Source organism: Manacus candei, unplaced genomic scaffold (genome assembly GCF_025592945.1).
Source record: "Manacus candei isolate 608988 ecotype Guabito, Panama unplaced genomic scaffold, ASM2559294v1 h1tg000036l, whole genome shotgun sequence".
NCBI classification, from domain to species: Eukaryota; Metazoa; Chordata; class Aves; order Passeriformes; family Pipridae; genus Manacus; species Manacus candei.
Window position 1 is genome coordinate 3,883,059 of NW_026138084.1, and position 22,721 is coordinate 3,905,779.

The 22,721-nt window shown below is 44.0% G+C and overlaps 1 protein-coding gene across 1 annotated transcript; it reads left to right on the forward strand.

The window, feature by feature from the left end:
* Window positions 1–1,513: 1,513 nt before the first annotated feature.
* ACAD9 (acyl-CoA dehydrogenase family member 9) lies at window positions 1,514–21,765 on the forward strand. The gene is made up of 18 exons (XM_051793411.1): window positions 1,514–1,679; window positions 3,295–3,388; window positions 5,366–5,467; window positions 7,963–8,069; window positions 8,796–8,896; window positions 10,588–10,666; window positions 11,678–11,852; window positions 12,459–12,532; window positions 13,863–13,938; window positions 14,559–14,629; window positions 14,970–15,089; window positions 15,845–15,973; window positions 17,912–17,991; window positions 18,509–18,635; window positions 19,324–19,401; window positions 20,140–20,268; window positions 20,959–21,031; window positions 21,489–21,765. Exons 1-18 carry the CDS (start codon window positions 1,557–1,559, stop codon window positions 21,587–21,589), a joined length of 1,839 nt encoding a protein of 612 aa, XP_051649371.1. The 5' UTR covers window positions 1,514–1,556; the 3' UTR covers window positions 21,590–21,765.
* The last annotated feature ends 956 nt before the right edge of the window (window positions 21,766–22,721 follow it).

Genomic DNA, 22,721 nt, shown 5'->3' on the forward strand with positions numbered 1-22,721 from the left:
GTGTGATTACTCTGTGTGACCCCTCTGGCTGAGTGTTACACACGTGTGTGACGGCTCTGGCTCGGTGTAACACACCTGTGTGACCCCTCTGGCTCTGTGTCACGCACCTGTGTGACCCCTCTGGCTCTGTGTCACACACGTGTGTGACGGCTCTGGCTCTGTGTCACACACCTGTGTGACGGCTCTGGCTCTGTGTCACACACCTGTGTGACGGCTCTGGCTCGGTGTCACACACCTGTGTGACCCCTCTGGCTCTGTGTCACACACCTGTGTGACTCCTCTGGCTCAGCACCTGCCCAGCGTGTGCAGGGCTCTGGCCACCCTGACACGCCTGCAGTGCTCAGGACTGAGGGTCCCGCGGTGGGAAGACAGATACACAGACACAAAAACCCAGCAGGGAGCAAAGCTGCCTCACCCTCAGTCCTTCCTGTTCCCCAGTTGCAATACAGGCCTTGAGAGGCAACCAAAAAGGCAACTGATTTGGATTACAGGATTAAAGGATTTACATTTTACAAGACACAAGTAAACTAAGCAAGAAAAATGAGCTCATTAGGTCTGTGTTTACCTTTAGTACTTGCCCTTGTGGTAAATGCCATTTTGTTACATCCCGAGCGTTGTGCAGTTCCTCACAGACCAAAGCAAACTGAGGGCAGCTTTAAGAGACTAAAGGCAGCCTTTAAAACACTTGAAAGAAATATTTCAAACAAATGATTCAGAAGGCCCTTCTGTGTGGGTGAGCAGGTGAGAGCAGCACGGTGGGTGGTGATGCAGCAGAGCTGAGCCCTCTGTCAGGAGGGGAGCGGTGAGTGTTTCTGAAGCAGATTTCAGTGTCGGGTGACAAGCTCAGTAATTTCACATGGCTTTGGCACTTGGGTTTGTAAAAAAGACAAAACCTGCTGCCAAAGGCATGGCAGGGGGGAGCAAAGGAAAAGTACAAATCCAGGTATCCTCGGTGCAGGGCAGCGTTCGCAGCGAGGCACCGTCCTGGGGGTTTGTCTTGGCCGCTGTGGGACACTGAGCGAGCGGGGCCGCTCGGGTGAGGGCTGTCGGTGCTGCCATCCTCCTCCTCCCGAGCCAGACACTCGCATTAGGAGCAATTAGGCTTTGATGGAGCTTTTGTGGCCGTTCCATCAGCTCAGGGTGTTCAGCACATCCACCCGGTGCTCCCCCGCCTGCAGCAGCTCAGCTTGTTCCCACCCCGCCCTACACCGATGCTTCGGGTTCAGGAAGGCGATTCTAAGACATCCTATGTGTGTCAAAAAATATTATTCATTATTATTTTATCATTATTATTACATTATCCGGTTCATCCTCTGTAGCTGCTGCTGGGTGACCGGGCAGGGAGGTGGCAGGTGGGGCGGGCGGACCCCTGGGCGGCCCCGTTCCCGTTCCCGCAGCAATTCTGCCCAAAGCGGCGGCGGCCCGGCCAGGCCCCGGGCGGGCTGAGGACGGGCTGAGGGCGGGCTGAGGGAAGGAGGGTTGAGGGCGGGCTGAGGGCGGCCCCGGCGCGCAGCGGTGCCGTCACGGCCGCGCCGTGAGGGAGCGCCGAGCCCGCCATGGCCGCGCTGCTGCTGCGGACCCTTCGCGCCGCCCGGGCCGGGCCCGCCGCCCGCCACCTGCGCACGGCCGCGCCCAGGGCCGCCTTCGCCAAGGAGCTCTTCCTGGGCACCCTCAGCAAGGTGGGACCGCCGGGCCGGGCGGGGGCCGGGCGGACACGGCGGGGCTCGGGGTGGCGGTGCCCCTTCACCGACCGGCAGCGCTGGGAACGAGCAGTGTCCCGGCCCTGCTGCCACAGCAGGGCTGGCACAGCCCAGGGGCCATTGGCCTCTTGCCCCCCTGGGCTCACCTGGGATCACGTCCTGCCGCTGTCACCAGCACCCCCAGGGCCTTCTCCAGCTTCCCAGCCCCTCTGCCCCCAGTCTGTAGCACTGCAGGACTTGTGTCCAGGGGCAGGACCTGGCTCTTGGCCTTGTTGAACCTCAGACGAGGTCCATGAACCTCAGCCTGTCCAGATCCCTCTGCAGAGCCTTCCTACCCTCCAGCACATCAGCACTCCTGCCCACCTTGGTGTCACCTGCAGACTGACCAAGGGTGCCCTCGATCCCCTTGTCAGGGTTATTGATAAAGACATTAAACAAAACTGGCCCCAGCACTGACCCCTGTGTAACCCCCTGGTGCCCATTCCCAGCTGGATGGAGCTCCATTGCCCACCACTGGTGCCCATTCCCAGCTGGATGAAGCTCCATTGCCCACCACTGGTGCCCATTCCCAGCTGGATGGAGCTCCATTGCCCACCCCTGGTGCCCATTCCCAGCTGGATGGAGCTCCATTGCCCACCACTGGTGCCCATTCCCAGCTGGATGGAGCTCCATTGCCCACCACTGGTGCCCATTCCCAGCTGGATGGAGCTCCATTGCCCACCTCTCCCTGGGCCAGCAGCCAGTTGTGAGCCCAGTGAGCAGTGTCCCACCCAGGCCATGAGCAGCCAGTGTCTCCAGGAGAATGCCGGTGGTGTCAAAGGCTTTCCTGCATCCAGGTTCACATCCAAAGCCTTTCCCTCACCCCCTGAGCTGCTCACCTTGTTGTAGGGGGAGATCAGGTTGGTCAGGCAGGACCTGCCTTTCCTGCACTGCTCCCCAGTGCAGCCCAGGCCTGTTTGCTCTCAGGGTTTCCCTCGCCCCCCCACTGGAGCTGGGTTAACTGCAGTGACCTGCTGGCACCTGTGCACACAAAATGCACCGTGGAGTTCTAAATGTTCCCAACAACCAGCACCTGAAGAGCTGCCTTAAACCACTGTTGCCTGTTCTTGCAAGTTTAGGAAATTCCCTTTGGAAACACAGGTGTGTGTATCCTGAGCATTCCACAAAACTATGGCAGTTTATGCTCTCTTTTTACTTGAAGGATCAAGACTTCATGTAAACTTCTGCCTACATTTTTTATAGGAAAGGTTGGAATTCTTGTTGTGTCTTGAGATGCCACCAGACAAATTTCATACAGAACACTGTATCAACCAGAATTTGTTAATCCAGGGTTTATGGTTTGCTGTTCTCATAGTTCTTAAAAATCTCTTTATTTCTCCCTAATGTTCCTGTTTTTCAGGTGGTTTTGTATGTATTAAAGTTGAGCCCTCTGGGCCTTATCAGATAAGGCTGTTCCTGGCTCAGAATATTTTCCACAATTCTTAATTTTCACAGCTTTTCATCTAGAATTTGAGAGGCATATGTTCTTGAATTTTTATATCAATTGTGTGATTCATGTATTAAAAAAATCTAAAATAATTGTCTCTTATTTTAGAAAGAAGTTTTCCCTTATCCAGAAATCACCAATGAAGAACTGGCAGAGATCAACCAGTTTGTTGGACCTGTCGAAAAATTTTTCAATGAAGAAGGTATATTATTAGTTTTTTATTCATGCAAGTGATTTACTGAGTTCAAAATGATTTAACTGGAGCAGTTGAATAATTATTATTACACTGTAAATACTTAAGTCATTTTATGCATTTATTACTAGTCATGTAGTGCTGCTGGTTCTACAGCATGTCCATTGATGAATTTTTTTGTGGAGTATTGGGATGCTGACTAGAAGACATAAATCTCCAAACCAGAAAAAAACCCCCAGGAAGTAAAAGAATTCTGGGATAGAGGTAGGATTTGAAATTGGTTTTAGCTCAGTAGAACTGTACTTTTTACTGCCTCATATATTGTGATTTTTTTTTTCCTGAAACTTTTAAATGTCTTACTCTGCTAAGACTGGTTGTAGCAAAATTCAGAAGAGATATTAATAAATGATGACTCATTGGGAAAAATCAAAGGTATTTGTGTTTTTTCAGCATTAGACTAATGATTCTATTTAGGAAAAGCCTTATTAGCCGTGTGCATTCCAGATAGGGCTGCAGGGTGTTCCTTCCATTAGTGCTGCAATGGATAAGCCAATTCCAGAACAATTGTACAAAATTGGTTTTTACAGACAGCAATTTCTGAGGCAGTTAAACACTATTGTCTCAGACTTCCCACTGACAAAGATACCAGGTCTGGGTTTCCAAACACTGCAGGAGTTTGGAGAAGCTAGTGATTGTCACAGATCACAATTTGTGAGGTACAGGTCATTTTAACTGTAACATTGTATTGCTGCTTACTGACAGTAAATAAAGAGTTTATTCAAATTACACTTTTTATTTCTTTGCTCTGTTGGGGAAATTAATTTATGGAGTAAAAAACCTGCTGTTTAAGGGAGGAATAAAAATGCCAAACTATGGAGTCTTACCTGCAGGTAGAAATTGCTCATCTTTGAATTCCCAACTATTTCTGTTTAGTTATTCAGGGTAACTTAGGGGTGTGGTTAAAATAGGTCAGTAGGGCAACCCTAAACAGAAACTTGGTGGGACTGGCACTGGGAAAGGAAACTTGTCTCGGCAGAGTCACTGGAAACCTGACAATGTCCTGACACCACAACTCTCCCTCTCCCTGGGACAGCTGAGGACACTCCACAGATAAGGATCTGGTGCAATGGAGCTAAAAAATTAGCATGGGGAGCAAAAAATGTTGTTTGAAGTTTTCTTTCTGAATAACTTCTGTCAAAAGAAGATCAGAATGTCTGGTTGCCTCCCTTCTGTTCACACAGAAGTTCCAGCACCCTTTCACTGGGGTGAATGTGAGGTTTCTTTAGGAAGCTCCATTGCTTTTGCAGAGTTACTTCTTGTGTAATTTTTGGAAAGGTGGCTGTGTTCCCTCTGCTGCAGCTTACAGCCTTCCTGAGCTGCTTAACATGATTCCTGTTTATTTTCACTGCAACAGTACAGAACAGCTCTTTTAATTCCCCAGGAACTGGAAAAACTTCTAAGAACAAGATTTTGTAGTTAACTCGTTTTTTTTCCCTCATGACTTAGCCATTGTTCACATAGAAAATCCTGGGAATCTTTTGCTTTTCCCAGTCTTGGAATATGCTGACATGCACACATACAAACTGTACGTATAGAAATGTTTGAGAAAATGAAATAAACCCCAGATTTTTCCCACTTCCAAATGCTTTTCCTGCATATGTTATGAGGGCAAACAGGACAGTTGGTAAGATCAGGCTGAAGCTAGAAGGAGGAATTCTGGTGGAGCCGGGAATGAGAGGTCTGTCTCCATCTGTCATGAGCACTGTGTCTTCTCTGAAGTTCCTTCAGAAGATTGGAGAAGAATTCCAGCAGGGAGGATGTGGGGAGTTGGCTCAGTTCTTCAGGTGTGGGCTCTCAGGCTGATGACAGGTCTGAGATCCCTGTGCTGCTGGCTCAGGGCATGCCCTGACAGAGACCTGGGCAGTCTCCCGGGTTTGTGTCACTAAGAAGCACAGTTTGAAATGGTAAAACCTTCTGTGTTTGCAGTGGACTCAAAGAAGATCGATCAAGATGCAAAAATCCCACCTGAAACTTTGAAAGGGCTGAAGGACTTGGGTCTCTTTGGCATGCAGATCCCAGAGGAATATGGTGAGTCCATGGTCACAAAAGGAATAACCCAGGAGTTAGTCTGTATTTAGTGGTGCATTGCAAAATGTATCTGTGCTGTTCCATGTGTGGTCTTGGCTGAATTAGGAGCTGGAGTTTTCTCCCTGGTTAATACAGGAATGCCTGGTGGCTGTGAGAGGAGCTCTGTGTGCCCTTCCCTTGAGTGCCATGACTAATTTTAGCTGGTGTAAATTCCTCTTGGCATAGCATTTCCCTTTTTAATTGTTTTTTTGGATGCAGTAGAGAAACTTGACATTCTGGGAGACTTGTTCTTGCTGATGGTTCTTAAACTTGTGCTGGGTCCAAAGTGCAGTGTCTCATGGAAGTGACCTATCAAAGCTGTCACTGGCAGGTAGGAATGTGCTGGAGCACTTGGAAGTGTAAAAGTATAATGTCTGTTTACTGAAAGGATGGCTTTTGGATAAAATCCTTCCTGTGCAATACTGAACAGTTCATGTCCTAAAGGGCATTGTGGTGCCAATTGGCATCATAGACATTAATTCCTCACTGGACTAACCCTTACACTTGCAAAGGAGTTTTCAAGAAAATTTTGATCCTATTTTTACTCATAAGTTAAAAATTGGCATTGAAATTTATAAAGAAATGAGAATATTGCAAAGGGATGTTGAGGAGAAGGCTCAGAGAAAGACAGTTTCACTGGGGAAAATACCTCATTTTTGAACAGAATGGCATGAAACAAAATATTTTTTTCAGTATTTACAATAATTCTGTGTAAAGCTGGAGACATTCTTCAGCATTTACTTGTTAATAAAGTAATACTGTTATTTTTTGTAGCATTTTCTTATCATGTTAGGCAGTATAACTAGTGTGGCTGTGCTGCACTGGTTTCAATTTAGGTCTATATACAAATTCATTAAAGTATATCAGACAAGTGGCATATGCTGTAACATGGTGTGGTCTCTGGTTAACTGATTGTTAATTAATGCTTTTGAAATGCATAAAAATGTTATTAACTGTTTTTCATGTGTGTTCAGGACTAGACAGGGTGGTGTAAGGGTGAGGTAGAGAAGAGGCTTGCCAGCTCTTTCAAGGTTTGCTCTTCAGGATGGTGTCTTGGGAGGAGAAGGATCTGGACAGAGCAGCTTAACCCAGGTGGGAAGAGAGAGGTGTTTAGGAGTTAAGAAATATGTTGGAAGAAGGCAGGATGTTCCTGTCCATAGAAAGGAGGTGTTGGAGGCAGGGAACAAAGGACAGAGCTCAAAGCAGAGCATTAGGAACCACCATGACACTGGAAGTGTAACTTCCTATTGATTAACTAAAAATAAGTTTCCCACTCTATTTTTTTAAAGACTCTCAAAGGCAATGTATTTAACTTTGAAGTCATACTTTAATTTAATAACATGTTCTTGTTGTTTTGATGCTTATGAAATAATATTCTCTCAGCTTCCAGTTTGCAAATTTGCAACCCACTCAGCACACTTGTGGAAAATCAAAGGCTTGTGGTGTTGTAAACTTAGATGCTGGATCAAACCAGAACGTGGAAAGCAGCTTAAACAAGCTCCTCTAGTCTGCACCATAAATTATATACTTCTGATGAGGTTGTTCCCCATTTTTTGTAGGTTAAACATGATTTATTTTTGGTGCTGGCATTGTCATATTTTAAAACCTTTCAGTCAAAGCGATCAGGGCTTTGTGCACTGCACAGTGTTTTTCATCATGGTTTGTAAAAGTGACCTCTTTGCCAGAAGCACTGAAGTACAGAAATTTAATGGGGAAAATGAAGCTCATGTGGATCATGGAATGTCAGCTCCAACAAGGGCATCACTGGAGTTACTGTGTGCACATCATCAGGATTCTCCAGGCTGAATCCTGAGCCCAGCACTGCTTGGAAAGGGGAAAAGAAGTCAGAGTACAGGGGGAGTGTGAGAGTTAATCCATATATGGGTGTTCTTAGTCTGTGTGAGGCGGTGATGGGAGTTACTGGTATCAGGGACTGTTGCTGCGTTTATTCAGCGTACACACACCAGCAGGGCTGTCGAGACATCTGCAGGAGTAAGGAACGTGTTACCCTGACTTACACCACTGTCCCACGTAGAAAATTGTTACCCTGGACAAAAGATTATTGTCTTGATTAGATTAAATTTTTTATTCACCAGTAATATATAAAATTATCTTAAATGACAACAAACAGGACTTCTGGTCCTGACAGCGTAAAATTGCTGAACATTGGACTCATAAACGTACAGCTTTGATTTATCCTGCTTCCTCCAGGAAGCATGTGCTGGTGTCAGGTTTGTTTCTTGGTATATTCACATTTTTTTATTAAAGACATTTTTGAAGTGTTAGATTTTACCCTTGTCTAGTACCAGTTTGGAAGTCTGCTTGGGAACAAACTATCCAGTTTTGTTTCTCTCCAGTTAACAGTGTTACATTCCCAATGTTTCTGTACTTGGAAGGGATTTTTTGGGGGGAAGGGGCAAGTTATATCTCCTTCAAATAAACTGTTCTTGTTGCAGGTGGCCTGGGCCTGTCTAACACCATGTACGCCCGGCTGGGAGAGATCACTTCTCTGGATGGATCCATTGCAGTCACTCTGGCAGCACATCAGGCTATTGGGCTGAAGGTAATGCTGCTCCTTTAGGTCCAGGAGTTCTGCACAACTGGCATGGAAAATGTGCAGTGTGGGTACAACAAATCAGAATCACCAGTGAAGCATCAGTCAGGTGGAGCATTGGTTGTTGGTGTCCCCAGCACCCTCTGCCAGTGGCTCTCATGCAGCAGAAAGACTGAACAAGAAGTACACAAGAAAACGACGAGTTCAGGAAACACAGAGCTAAGAATTCTTAGAAAAAATGCTCTAAATATCCAAGGTTTTTTTAATTGAGCAAACTGGATGAATGTAGCTAGAATAAATATTGAAGTAAATAAAGTGTCACAGGGGGTAACATTATGGAGACCAGTATCAGCCATGCAGAGAGTTCAGAAGGGTGAAACTTTGTCTAGCTGGATGAGACTGCAGGCTGGGGAGCTTAGAGAAGAAAACTCACCCAAGAGCAAGCATGTGAATTTTTGTTTGCTGTATAATACAACCTTTTACTGGTGGATGGATGGTGTCTGAAGCTTGAAAGAGAAGTAAGTTCATGAAAAAATTCCTCGTGGAATTGAGCAGACAATGCTAATTTAAAATACTTTAGTGTCTGATAAGTAATGAAGTCTGTTGTTTCTTAAACTGTCCCTTGTTATCCATAAAATGTGCAAGTAAAGCTTTCTGAACTTGGTGAAGCTGGTCAGCTTCGTGTCTTTTTCCACAGGCTGATGCTGAGCAGTTTTGTGCTGATTCTTTGTGCAGGGAATCCTCATTGCTGGCACTGAGGAGCAGAAGGCCAAGTACCTGCCCAGGCTGGCCTCAGGGGAGCACATCGCAGCCTTCTGCCTCACCGAGCCCGGCAGGTACTGCCTGGAGTCCACCCCCTCCACACAGCACCCAGAGGGGGTTATGGTTCTCATCTTCATTAATACATTGGGGCCTATGGCTTCAGTGTACAAATCAGGTTTTTATTTTTAGTTTTTAAAGGTACACTTCAGACCATTTAATTACTCCTTCCCCAACCTGCTACTCGTGGCAGTTTCCATGAAACCCCTAACTGTTGTTGTTCCCATCCCAGGATTTCATTTCCTTCATTTCTGGCATTACTAAATATGAATTGAAAGGATACTTCATGCTATGTCAGAAGTAATGTGCTGTGACTGTTCTAGGATGCTTTCAGTTCTTGTTCAAAGTTACAAAAACCTGTATTCAAGGAGATACAAAAAATAATGGGAAGAATTTTGGGTGTTACTTAGAGTTCAGAAGAGGGTTCTTTGTAGCAGCAGCTTTTCAAAGATAAGGTATTTGTTACAGTTACTCACTGACTGTCACTAATGTTGCAAATGTATTAGTGCAGAAGAGGGACAGTTTTGTGGAAAGCACACAGGGAGCCTGTAAAGGAAACTGGTGGAAGGTCTGAGACCAGCTGAGTGTCTGAAGTTGAATCTTGCCTGTCCATGCAAACTGCAGCCTGAAACTTTCCTGAGCTGCTGTCTGCTCAAGTGACCTCCAGTCAGTGTTTGATTAATTGCTGATTTTCTTGTTGCTCCCTGACCTCAGGGATGGTTTTATTCAAGAGTCCTGAGCTGGGCTGTGACCCTCTAAAAGCTGTCCCACTTGCAGGTGAAAGTTAAACTAGCACAGATATTTTAACCAAGCAATCCACTGAAGGGACTCATAAGTAACACACAGGAGAAAAACAAGGGCCACCCATGTTCTGGAATTCTTCTGACATCTTTCCTACCCCGGTGTTATTTAAAAAGATTTCTGGTCTTTAGCTTCAGTCTTCTTAGAGATCTCAGTTCTAGTGCACAGACCAATCATCTTTAGAACTGAACTTTAGCAATCTAATCCTATTAAAATACCAGCTGAGCTCTGGCTGTTCTGAGAACTTTACCCTTGTCCACAGCTGAATACCCCAAGTGAGCCTTGTGGCATTGTGATTTGTGGAGGAGGAAACTTCTTTCAAGGGGGAGACTGAGCTGCTTGTTAAGTTATGGAGTAAGGTGGTGATGCAAGAGGGAGGGTGAACTTAATCACAGAGTGTAAACTTCTGATTGCATTGTTGTAATTTGCTTGCTGATTTTGCTCCTGTAGAAGGTATTTGGTATGCCCAAGTGCTCTTTGATAGAGACTGTCACACATTTATTTTTCATTTCTGTTGAGCCTTTTTTCACGTGAGATATAAAACCAGGGTGTGAATTTTTGAGGAACGACTTAGACTTGTTAAACTTGGTGTGTTTTAGGATGACAGTTTCACTGTGTGTTCACACAGCTCGACATGCAGCTCAAAAAAAGCTGCTTATGTGGCATTGTGAACACTCTGGTCAGGTCCTAAGCGTGATAACATACATGGTAACGAGCAGGAATGTCCCCTCAGGTAACTTTTGGAGCTGTTGAATCAGTAAGCTTCATTGTTAGTTAAAAACTAATATTTATATACTGCTATTTAACAGACCTGTAAACTCTCCTTTTTGAAGGACATGAAGAGGGGAGTTTTGTTTTTAAAAACGTGTTTATTTCTTTAAACATTAATAATTTGTTTGTTTTTCAGTGGGAGTGATGCTGCATCCATCCAGACCAGAGCAACCCTCAGTGAAGATGGGAAATACTTCCTGTTAAATGGCTCCAAGGTACCCAGTGCCAGGCTGGAAATAGGACAGGCTTTTGTTCCAAGTGCACAGCAAATGTCAGTGTCCTTTGGAGCTTTGCCATCAGTCTGGCTAAGGAAGAGGCTGGTGTGGCAGCTGCCTTGAACTGGGAGGTGTCCAAGCTGGTGAAGACTGACCGTGTCAAAAAGACCCCCCGGGTTGGTTTAGGGCCAAAGAGACTAGAAAAGCACTGTTAGGGAATAACTGCACTAAATTCTTGGTAGGAAAGTAGAAACCCACTCCTAAGTTCCTTCTCTATCACCAGCTTGTGGGTTCAGCTTCAGAGTTGTTGGTTAGTTAGTTAGTTAATTAGCCCCCTCTGTGACAGCATAGGCACAAACAAACCTAAACTCATGTTTTCCTCTCTCTTCATTCTTCAGGCCAGATTTTGTAGGTGTTCGTAAAAGAAAACTTGACATTTAATTGGAAACGGGGCTGCTTGGAACAGTTCTGCTAAAAGAAAAGATGGTAAAATACAGCATAAGAAAATAAGAAATGTAGAGATGTACTGGCTTCAGCAGTATGGGATACATTGCAGACTTGATCTGTAGTTGTTGATGTGTTTGTGATGTGACGAGACCCACCCTGTAGGAGAGGCTGTACAGAAATGTGGCCTGATCAGAGAATTTCTTATCGGAGTTAAATTTTTGGGCATGGGATTTCTGCAGTCTGCCTTCCCTCGTCTCCCTCACATGCTGCAAGCAGCAGGGCATCCAAGCTTTGGGGAAATGCACTGTGGATTTTAATTCAGTTCATACTGATATTAAACCTGGGTTTATAGCTGCTCTAAACTTACCACCTGTGGTCAGCTCTCCTTGGAAACACGTGCACAAGAGGCAAAACTAGTAGCAGACACTCATTAGAATTTAAGGGAAGAAGCAGCAGTTTTTCACCACTCTGTTCTCTGCCCGGTCTGTTACGAAACCTTTCAGAACAGTGCTCACAAAACCAGAACAAATGTATTTCTTACACTTCTTTCCTCTCTTAAAACAGGTTTGGATATCCAACGGTGGCCTTGCAAGTATTTTCACAGTGTTTGCCAGGACAGAGGTTGTGGATAAAGATGGGCAGAAGAAAGACAAAATCACTGCTTTCATCGTGGAGCGGGATTTTGGGGGAGTCACCCATGGGAAGCCTGAGGATAAGCTGGGCATTCGAGGCTCCAATAGTAAGAATCACTTACAGTTGCTAACAGAAATGAGTTTAGTATTTTAATGGTTTATTTAGTTTAGTTCACCTGAATTCAGAGGCAGATCAGTATCTATTCCATATAACAGTGTAAGTTTCATGTTTCTTTACCTGGCTTTTCCTATGAGCCCTTCCTAATGCAGGATCTGAAATAAGAAATCCATATTGTGCAGATTTCCTCACTGGGCAGTGACAGAAATCACTCAGGAGATTCAGTAGCCAAAAGCTTTAATCTAGAAGACTTCATCAGTTCTTCTTAAGCTTATTAGTGATTACAACTTTTCACCATCTGTCTCCTGGACTTGACTCCTGAATCAGTTCCTTAGAACTGAGACAAAATAAAGACACAACTGTAGTTCTCTGTTTACACAATGTACAGTAATTACATTTTTAATGTTTTACATCAGTCATTGATGTCAACAGCCTTTTCCCAAATTCTCACTTCTCTGGCAAAGCATGTATAATTCTGTCATAAACAATGCATTAGGAAACCTTCATTTCTTGTGACAAATACTGACTTATGTTCCTGAATGTTTTTTAAATATTTTTGTGTCATACTTGAACAGCTGCTAATTTTGTGTTTCAGCCTGCGAAGTACATTTTGAAAACACCAAAGTGCCTGTAGAAAATGTAATTGGAGAAGTTGGAGGAGGATTTAAGGTAAGCAGTGGACAGTAACTACTGATGATTTTTAAAAGCCTGAAGGAGACTGTTTTTGTCCCCTGTACTGCAGTTTCCCTGTGGGCAGTTTGAGCACTGCCACACTGAAGGGTCCTGAGGAGAGACTGCTCCTCCCTGCTGTGCTTGTGTAAATTGGTTTCCCTGGAATGTCAGGTCTCTGTGTATCCCAGTGCAGTTAGAGAGGCTGGTGCTGCTCTTTGTGGGGTTTTGATTGCTTTTTGGGGTATGATGTTCCCTTCAGAAAAGGGAGAGACTTCTTCAGCATGAGCTCAGTCAGGGAGTGTCACCTGCTGTTTCCTACAGCCACAACTGTGAACTGTGTGGAAAGGGAGAGTGAGAAATGAGTGGAACAGGCAATGGTTCCAGGAAAGCCCAGGTCCTGTCCAAGGTCCCCTGGCTGTCAGGTGGTTTTCCAGGGTTGGATTATTGCACAAGGAAACAAGAACAGGAGTTGCCTGACCAGCTGCCCCAGCACTGGCTGCTCTTCCTGCCATCATGGAAATGGGACACCAGTAAAGACACCACCAGTCCCTTTGCTCTTACTGGTCCTTCTCAGTGTCTTACTCTTCCTCTAGCAGCCAAGTCCAGTCCTAAATGTTAAATGAAATAATTTTCTTAAATGTAGTAAAGATTAAAAGAAGGTTTTTGTTTTCCTCTTGAGATTTAGTTATCACAAGTTAAAATGTAGGAACAATAACTTCTTTGTTAGGTCTTTTGACCTGTCACCCATGTGTCTCTTGCTAAGAAACATTAACACTATATTCCAAAATCTGGTTTTGTCCATTATTGATCTGTATTTCATTTCTACACCTTTCATTCTTGTTCCCTTCTGTGGTATGTTGCTGGAAGGAATCTGAAGCAGAGATCATCCATTGCAGGTCAGCTGCAGGGGATTTTATAAATATAAATAATATAATCAAACAATATTGTGATTTTCTTAATTTTTTTATAAACCAGAACAGTGCTGTCTAGTTGGAATGTTGTTTATCTAGCTGCAGATAAAGACATTTTTATCTACATTTTACCTTCATGTACTTTGAATAGAGATTATTTCCAGGTCACTGGATCATCAGTCTCTGAAAACTATTTCAAATATAAAATTTGATGTAGTGAGTGACAGTAAAAGCCCAGTTTTGAAGTGTTTCCCCTGGAATGCTGTGCTGGCTCACTGAGGGCAAGTGTCCCAGGCCAGGAAGTGTGTTCCAGTGAGGAATGAAATGCAGGGAAGCATTAAAGCATGAAGCAAGATAGAAGGAACCATTGTGATCTAAGGAGAATGTTGCCTAAACCCCATTCATTTTCCTCCCAGGTTGCCATGAATATCCTAAACAGTGGAAGATTCAGCATGGGCAGTGCATCTGCTGGAATGATTAAAAAGTTGATAGGTGGGTGAGCTGGGTGCTCTGCAGTGCAGGAACTCATCTGCCTGAGAGAGAGAATGCAGGGTGGGAGCATGAGTCTGGATCACAGCACTGCTGCATTGTCAGCCATGACATCTTTAAAGCACTAAAATATGTATCTTAAGTGGTTATTAAAAGCCTGTTTACAGAGGCTTTACACTGAAGATTTTTGTCAGTTCACGCAATGGAAGGTTATTGCCTCTGTTGAATTTTTCTGAGGTAAAAGGTTCTTCCTAAGAGAAAAGCCTCTATGCTACTGCTTGACGAAGGTGTAATCTCACACAGAACCTCCACTTGAATAACTGGCTCAAAGCTAGGCACAGTAATAAGGAACAATACTGCCAATAATTAGCCAAAATAGCAACAGATTTGCACCAAAATTGATTACTTCCCTAAGAGCACAGGCTCACACCTCAGGCTCAGGTTCAGAAGCCTTTGACAGGCTGGTCCCAGACTGGATCAACACCATCACTGAGGGTGTTTTTCCCAAAGTGGGGGTTACTGGTGTAGACTGAGGTGTCACCATGGGGAAAGGCACCATGGTCTGTCACAGTTCTAGTTCTGCTGTTCTGAGATGGATTTTTTCTTTTTTTTTTTTTTTAAAGAAATGACATCAGAATATGCTTGTACAAGGAAACAGTTCAATAAGAGACTCAGCCAATTTGGATTAATTCAGGTAATAAAAAATGAAACCCCTAAACCTCTCTGCTTGTATTGACTGAGTGCAAGGACACAGATTATGTTGGGAGTATCTTGGCAGAGTGGTTTAAAGAATTTGCTAGAAGTCTTAGATTTATGGAAATGTAGCACAGATGATCTTTTAAATGTCTAGAATGATAAATGAATAAAGATATTTATTTTTTTATTGTTCATGATTGTTTTACAGTAGAACTTTTTATTGATTAGTGTTTGATAATAAACATGTGGAAACTGCAGTTGTGTTTTTAAGTTGGAGGCTTGACTGTGGGATTTTGCCCCTGAATTTCTGTGTGATTCCTCACATTGCTGTTTGACAGGAGAAGTTTTGTTTTATGGCTGTGAAAGCATATGTAATGGAGAGTATGGCTTACCTCACTGCAGGGATGATGGACAGGCCAGGCTTCCCAGACTGCTCCGTGGAGGCAGCCATGGTCAAGGTGAGGATCAGGTAGATTCAGTGAAGGACTCCTGTGTTTTGGTCTATGTGCTCAAAGTGCTCAAAGGCTCAGGGGTTGCATTTAGACAAGTGATAGAAAAACCTCAGCCAGATGAACAAATAAACATTCCTGTTCTCTCTGTAGCCCACATACCATTAATTACCTCAGACTCGGGCCTTTGTCACCACACAAAATACAAGCTGCAGACACGTGTTGGGAATGTCATGGCCCTCCTGAGCCTCTGGTGAGGCCTCACAAGAGCACAGAGACACTTGGTCACAGTTCCACTGCCAGCCTGGCCAAGTGCTCCTGTCCCATGGTTGCAGCATCAATCCTGAGGGAGAGCCAGGCCCTGTGTGCTGGTGTGTCCCTGCCCAGGGCTCCCTCCCTCATTTCCAGCCCCGCCGATGGTCCCTTGCAGTGTGGTCAGTGCAGAAATCTGTGTTCTGGTGAACCTGGGCAGCATGAAAGGCTCCAGCCAACCACCTGGAGCTCTTCTGCCAGTGTGTATGGCTGCCCCTCTCCCCAGAATATGTCCTCGTAGAGACTTCCTTGTGGATTGCAAGGGCACTGAGGTTAACCAAAGTTTACACCCCACAGGGCTGCTATTTCAGGCAGGTTAACAGGACTGGTGGAACAGCAGTAGAAAATATTACAGCAGTGTCATGTAAATACACCCCCAGAGAAGCGTGTCCTGTATTGCTGCTGATTTCTCTTCGGTATTTCCTGATGGTTCAAGTCCTGTTCCCTGGCAGGTGTTCAGCTCTGAAGGTGCCTGGGCCTGTGTGAGTGAAGCTCTGCAGATCCTGGGAGGCCTTGGCTATATGAAAGATTATCCCTACGAACGTTACCTCAGGGACACCAGGATACTGCTCATCTTTGAGGCGAGTACCCAGTGCCAGTGCTGCTGTGAACTGCAGTTCACACTCACAGCTGTCAGCCTGAGCAGAAACCCAGGCCTTGGCTGACCAGGCATCATTCCTTTAGCTGCAGAATCTGCAGTAGAGTAAGACTGCAGAACTAACCTTGCTCTTCTTGGAGATATGGAGAGTAGTTTCCTCTAGTACAATAAGCTAGGATGGCTTTTATATACTAACCCCCAAGTATGAGTTACAGCAGGAACTGGCACCAGCTTTGCCCCTGGAAACAACAAACTGGTGATTTTTATATATATATATATGTGTGTGTGTATATATATATATATATATAGTGATATGAACACATTGGTAGGGTATTTAAAGTTTCTTAAATATTTGGAGTTTTGCTGGATGATTTAATAAAATACACAGCTGCTTTAAAGACACTGTCATCAGAAAAAAACATCCCAATTCACAGCTTGGGTGGTTGTTTCTTTGAACAGACTAAAGGATTCTAAATTAGCATAAAAGCCTAAAACTCTTCTGGTTGACCAGAGTAACTCCTCAGTCTCTGGTCAGTAAATAGCTGTAACTGCACAGGAACTCACAGTGAAATCAGAGCACTGAAACTGCCTGAGCAGGAGCCTCAGGAGGGTGCTTTGTGTCAAGCATATTTTGGAGCTTTTTTGCTGCTTCATCTGTTCTAGTGTAAGCAATAGGATTTTTTGGGATTTTGTGGCTGAGCTGCTCTGTTGGTGCCTAGGCTGGAGTAACCTTTCCTCTTGTGTGCTTCTCACAAGTGAAGCAGGGAAACTCATAAAAGATTAGTTTAGAAGTTTCATTAACTTATTGATGGGCACTTATTTAAAAACCAAAAAAGGCTGTGAAGTTTATTCTGTTTCCAGGCTGGATTGTCCGTGATCATCAGCTGCACATCTGAGTCAGACTGCCAGGCTGATTGCTCTTGGTGGGAATGATCATTTACCACCTGGTGCCAGGACAGCAAAGATCTCAACTGCCAAGTCCTGCACGTTCTCCATGTGAGCTCAGTGCCTGGTAGTCACCTCAGTCACCTGAGGGGCAGGTGGTCCTGCAAATAAATACCTGTATTTGGGGAGGGAAGGACAAACCCAACCAGCCTGTCAGGTCATTGTCCTACTCCCTGCAGGGCTGGCTGTCCATGAGTCTGGCAGACATTCCAGACAGGAACATCTAAAACCACACATAAGGAGCATGTCCTGGACTGGTTGAAGCAGAGAAGACCTTTTGGATAGTTATAGGCAGTCTTGTTTAAAAAACAAACCATTCCACCATTGGAATTCCTTCAATCCAGCTCATTTGGAGCTCTTCTACAACTTTTTAAATGTCCCTTCACTGGAACAATGCACAACTTTTTTCACTCAAAATGCATTTAGTCTGTTTTCTTTTTCATTATGATGCATTTTTATGTTTAATAATGAGAGGCTCAACTTCTGCACAGCTACATGAAATCAGAATTAAAATTGAGGTAAAGCAAAAGACAGCAAACACTTAGGGGTGGAGGAAGAGTCATCTTGTAAAACTGGAACAATGGAAAGGTGCTTGGAAAGCACTCAGTATTATCAACTTTATAGTTGCCTGCAGAACCTGTCTGCAAAGACTTTAATAAAAATAATTAATAGACTGTTTAGCCTTTGTTGCTTGTTGTTCTGCCTCCCCAGCTCCTGTTTCTGCTCCAGGCAACCTCACCTGGGGGCAGCCTCTGGCACAGGTGTTTTCCTTACAGGTGCTGATCATCTTCCATCTTACAAGCCCAAATGCATTTTAGAACATTCCATGGCAAACTACAAGTTATTTAGACACTGAAAGCAGTTTTAGGAGAAGAAAAAGTATAGAAAATATGATCACAGCATATCTGGGGTTTTTAAAATACTAAAAATACTTTGTGTTTGGTACTGACTTCCCTTTCTATCCTGTTTTTTACAGGGAACAAATGAGATCCTGCGACTGTATATTGCACTGACGGGTATGCAACATGCAGGCAAAATCTTAACTGACAAAATTAAGTATGTTCTTATTTATTGTTCATAGTTTTTATTATTTTAATCAGAATCTGATAACTTTATAGATAAGAGGGGGAAACTGTGGGAAAAACTCAGTATTTTCAATGTATTGCCTGTAAAAGGTAGTTAACAGGGGTCTCTTTTTGTCTTTTTAATTGGATGGTACATAGATTTAGGAATCTTGGCCTTTAATGCATCTTATCTTGGAATTACAGCTGGTGTAAAAGTTTTTCTTCCAAGACCAGTAATGCAAATGTTAAATCTGAACACAGTTGTGTTGGTACAACAGCTGTATTGTGCATATTGAGTAGCTGGTCCCTGGAATTCCTTGTTGGGTGTTGGGGAGGAGCTGGTGACTTTTAAGGCTCCATAATTGCTCTCCAGACTTCAGAGTAAAATGGATCACTTGGTGATTCCCAGACAAACTGCAGGTGTTCTGCTAAAGCATTTAGAGTTTCAGCTGGTTATGACTGAACCCCCTGGAATTTGCTTATCAGCTGTGTTCTCCCCAACATTCCAGAGAAATCAAGAAAGGCAACGTGGGCGTGGCCCTGGGGGAGTTTGTGAACAAGATGCGAGACTCGATGGGCCGGAAGGTGGATCTGGGGCTGGTGGGGGACGCCGGGGTGGTGCATCCCAGCCTGCAGGTGAGGGGGGCCAGGGCTCCTCCTCCTCAGCTTTGCTTTCCTTTGCTGCTCCTCTCAGCCTCATCTCCTGGCCTGGCAACACAAACTGTGTGCTCAGGAACAGTGGCATTTACAGTGTAAAATATTGCAGGGTAGAGAAGTCAGTTATAGCTGTTTTATTATAGGATACAGGGAGAATGAAGGCTGCTCTCAGTCTGCATTTAGACAAATCCCAGGCTGATATTCATTTTAGTAATTTGTATAAACTAAAGCTTGTTTGTATGCCCTTCATAGTAAGGTCTGACACAAAACAAGGGTTTCTTCCTGTTTAACAGTTTCAGGTAACAATTCCTGTGAACTATATATACACATACTTGCTTAATCACTTAGTAAATCATTTTTATGACCCAAAATGATCGTTCTGTTAATAGCAAAAAGATAAGGTATGTTTTTCCTGGGATGTTCTGTTAGTTGTTTTTGTAAGTATAAGCCTAAACTGAAAAGTTACCAGAAGTAAAATCTAACAATTTTTAATGCATGTTTTATAGAGGAGGAATAGTGCCTTGTCTGGCTCTCAGAAGCAAATTGGATGACTGCTAAAAAAAGACCAAGAGAAAATCTATTGTCCTGTTTAAAGGGGGTGAGGGTGTACTGCTTTTTTCCCTTACAGAACTACTCAAATGCTTGTATTTTCCGTTTTATTTTATAGGAGAGTGGCAAGAAACTTGAAGAAAACATTTATTATTTTGGAACTACAGTCAGGGGCCTGCTAACTAGGTTTGGCAAGGTAACTATTATTTTGTCTGTTTGTTACTGAATAGTTTATCCTCAAGGCCTCACTGGCATCTGGAGTGTGTGGCCAGAGCCAGGACTTCCTTCACACCACACATTGTCACTGAATGTGAGAAAACACACTGAAATTCTGTACTCAATGTAATGGACAATTTATGTTTTCAAAACCAAAACCAAAGCACAGGCAATCTCAGTGAATTAGTTGTTTTCTTCTGTAAGCCAAATCCTGCTGCAGCAACTGTTTGAAGTCCTTTGCTGTGAGCAGCCACTGGAACCCAATTCCCGTTCCCAAATGAGGAGCTGCCCCAGCAGGTTGTGACTTTGTGCTGTTCATCCCCGTTGTGCAGCAAACCAATCAATCCCATGCACAGTGCTGGAGTTCCATCAGGAGAGCCTGCATGTGGAATACCCTGGATTTTCCATGTTGTGGCAGTTAATCCGATGTGTTCTGGGAGTTCTGACCAGGCTCTGCCACACTGCACTTAACTCAGCACATATTTTTAACAGTATCTTTAATACCTAAATTTCAGTGATTTTTGGCATTTAGCAGAGTGGTCTGGGCCGCAGCAGTTCCTTGGCTGCAGCCAGGAAGGGTAATAGTTAATTGAAAACTTTCTAACTGAGGGTAGAACGCGCTTATGCTAAATAAATACGGACCTAAACACAAAGTATGAACAATATAACACTTGGTTAAAGCTTTAAGTGAAGCTAATAATAATTTTTACTCTTCTAGACAATCGTGGAGGAGCAGCTGGTGCTGAAGAGGGTGGCAGACATCGTGATTAACCTGTATGCCATGACAGCTGCCATCTCCAGGGCCAGCCGCTCCGTCAGCATCGGGCTGCGCAACCACGACCACGAGGTGAGTCCTGGGGCAGCCATTCCCATTCCCGTTCCCTGGCTGTGCTCCTTGGAGCACCACACACTGCTTTTGTAAAGGATTCACTGCACACTCTGCCATAAAGCCAACAGTGCCCCAGGGTGTTGCCAAACTCGTTGGTTCCAGGGTGCAGTAACCAGTTGCCTCTCAGGGCTCTGAACGCTGAGTTCCACACTATCAATGTGTTTAAAATACTTCTTTAACACACACACAGACGTTTATAAACTAATTACAGATTTGCACGTTCTCTTAAACCTGCTCATGCCCTGCAGTTCTCCCAAACTCTTTCCATATAATCCGAATACAAACATAATCACAACACTGTTGTGTCAATACATTTAATGACAGTAAAGTGATGATACAGGAGCTCATTTCAAGTTTCATGGTAACAGTTATGCTACAGGACAAACTAACCTTTGGTTTTGGCCTTGAGACTCTGTGTGTGTGTGAGCCCTGTTGTGTTTTGATTCCCAATCACTCTTTAGCCAATTTTGAGTTGCCCTTGACCCGCAGCAGCTCTAGGGTCCAAGGGACTGTACATGACTGGTTTGCAGGGCTCCATTATCAAGGAAAAAATTACTTTTAGAAGTTTAAAGTACTGTATTTTTACTACATTGTTTTGTTTGTGAAATTTCTTCACTAGTTTTCAACGCAGTTTTCCTCTTTTCCCAGGTGCTTCTCACAAATATCTTCTGCACAGAAGCGTATTTCAAGAATAATTATGCTATGGCTCAATTAGAAAAATGTAAGTTCTATAAAATAATTTTTACATTCTTATGTCTTTCACAGGCTGTGGTCAAAAGAACGTGGGTTTGATGTGACCAACAGAATAGTTTTGCTCTGCCTTTCATTCAGACAAGGAACAGAGCTGGAACCTGTTGAGAAGAGTCTCTTCATTCCACAGCTAAAGCAAATGGCTGGGATTCTTTTACTGAGGAATAAAAAGTCTATCACTAGCAAATACTCCTGTAAAGGAACTGATAGAAATTAGGGATTTGGTCTGTTTGGGAATTCCCACCCAGTCAGGCACTGGCTCTGTGAAACTCAGTCTGCAATAATCAGTCTTTTTCAGAGGAGAGTGTTAAATTCCTTCCTGGCACTCAGGTGCAGATACATTGCATTTGTATTCCAATGCTTTTTGAAAGAAACGTAGAACAGCTATTTATGGTACTTTAGTTGACTTTCCTTCTGTTTCTCTGCAGATGCAGATGAGAACCTGGATGATTCCATTAAAAAAGCTGCAAAGCAAATCCTGGAGAAGAGATCCTACATCTGCTCCCACCCCCTGGACAGGACCTTCTGACCACCTCCCTGCCAGCAAATACAGAGGAATGTAAATCAGGGGGGGATTTTCTGCAGCTCAAGTATTTAATACCTTAATAACTGTTATTTCATGAGTTTACCAGATGTAACTGTATAAAATAAGACTTATAAACACAACTTCATATCAAGAGGATAAATAAAGAGATTTTACTTAAAGCTCGGGTTGCCTTATTAGATGTGTATATGTCTCTTTCCCTTGTTTCTGAGGGTGGTTTCATTTTGTTTTACCTTGAATTTTATCAGAACTTCTCTGTGTTCTGTTCTTGACCTTGGTCATACACCTTACACTGACTCCTTTGCTGTGCTTTGGCTTTTGAAAACAATAAATAGGGGGTTTATTTAAATACAAGCTGTCATTGTTGTCAGAAAAGCCTCATGAGAGAGTAGATTTTAATGAGAAATATAAAAGGTTTGATTTTAATATTATGAGACACAGTTTTTCCCCTACCTGCCCCCTCTTGCTAACTCCAGACAGAATTCAGCCACCTCTCAACTGTCACTGCAGAGTCAGTTTTATCCAGTGACACATTTCAACAGTATTTGCCAATACTTGCTGGCCACATTTCCCTCGGAAGGCCATTATATTTGGGGTGACAGGTGCACATTGCCTGTTGTTCCCTGGGTTTGTACTCCCTGAGTTGCTTGTCCAGACTGCTGTCACTGCCCAGCATCACCCTGGAGGGTGTCCCTGCTGGGTGAGGTTGGGGCTGTGTCCTGCTCTTGCAGACTGCCCTGTTTTAAACAAATAGATGTTTCTTGCAGAGTAACCTGGAGTGGCAAAGACCTCCTGGACTAAGCTGTTTCTCTTTACCTACAGATCCCTAATAAACAGAGTTGCAATTTTTCAAGTAAAGATGTTTACTGAACACCACAATCTGTAAAATCACTGGCTGTGCTCGTCAGTGGGGTCACCCCTTTAATCGCTGCCTGTTGACTGTGTCCCTTCGTCCCTGGTGCTCAGACCACTTGGGAGCAGTGGGGTTGGAATAAGGAATTTAGGTCACAAAGTGCTCTTGCACTGAACAACAGATGTGTGCTCTGGCAAACTCAATACCACCCTCAGTAGTTCTGAATCAGCTGGCAAAGGAGTGTGTTCTGTCAGTTCTGGGTTC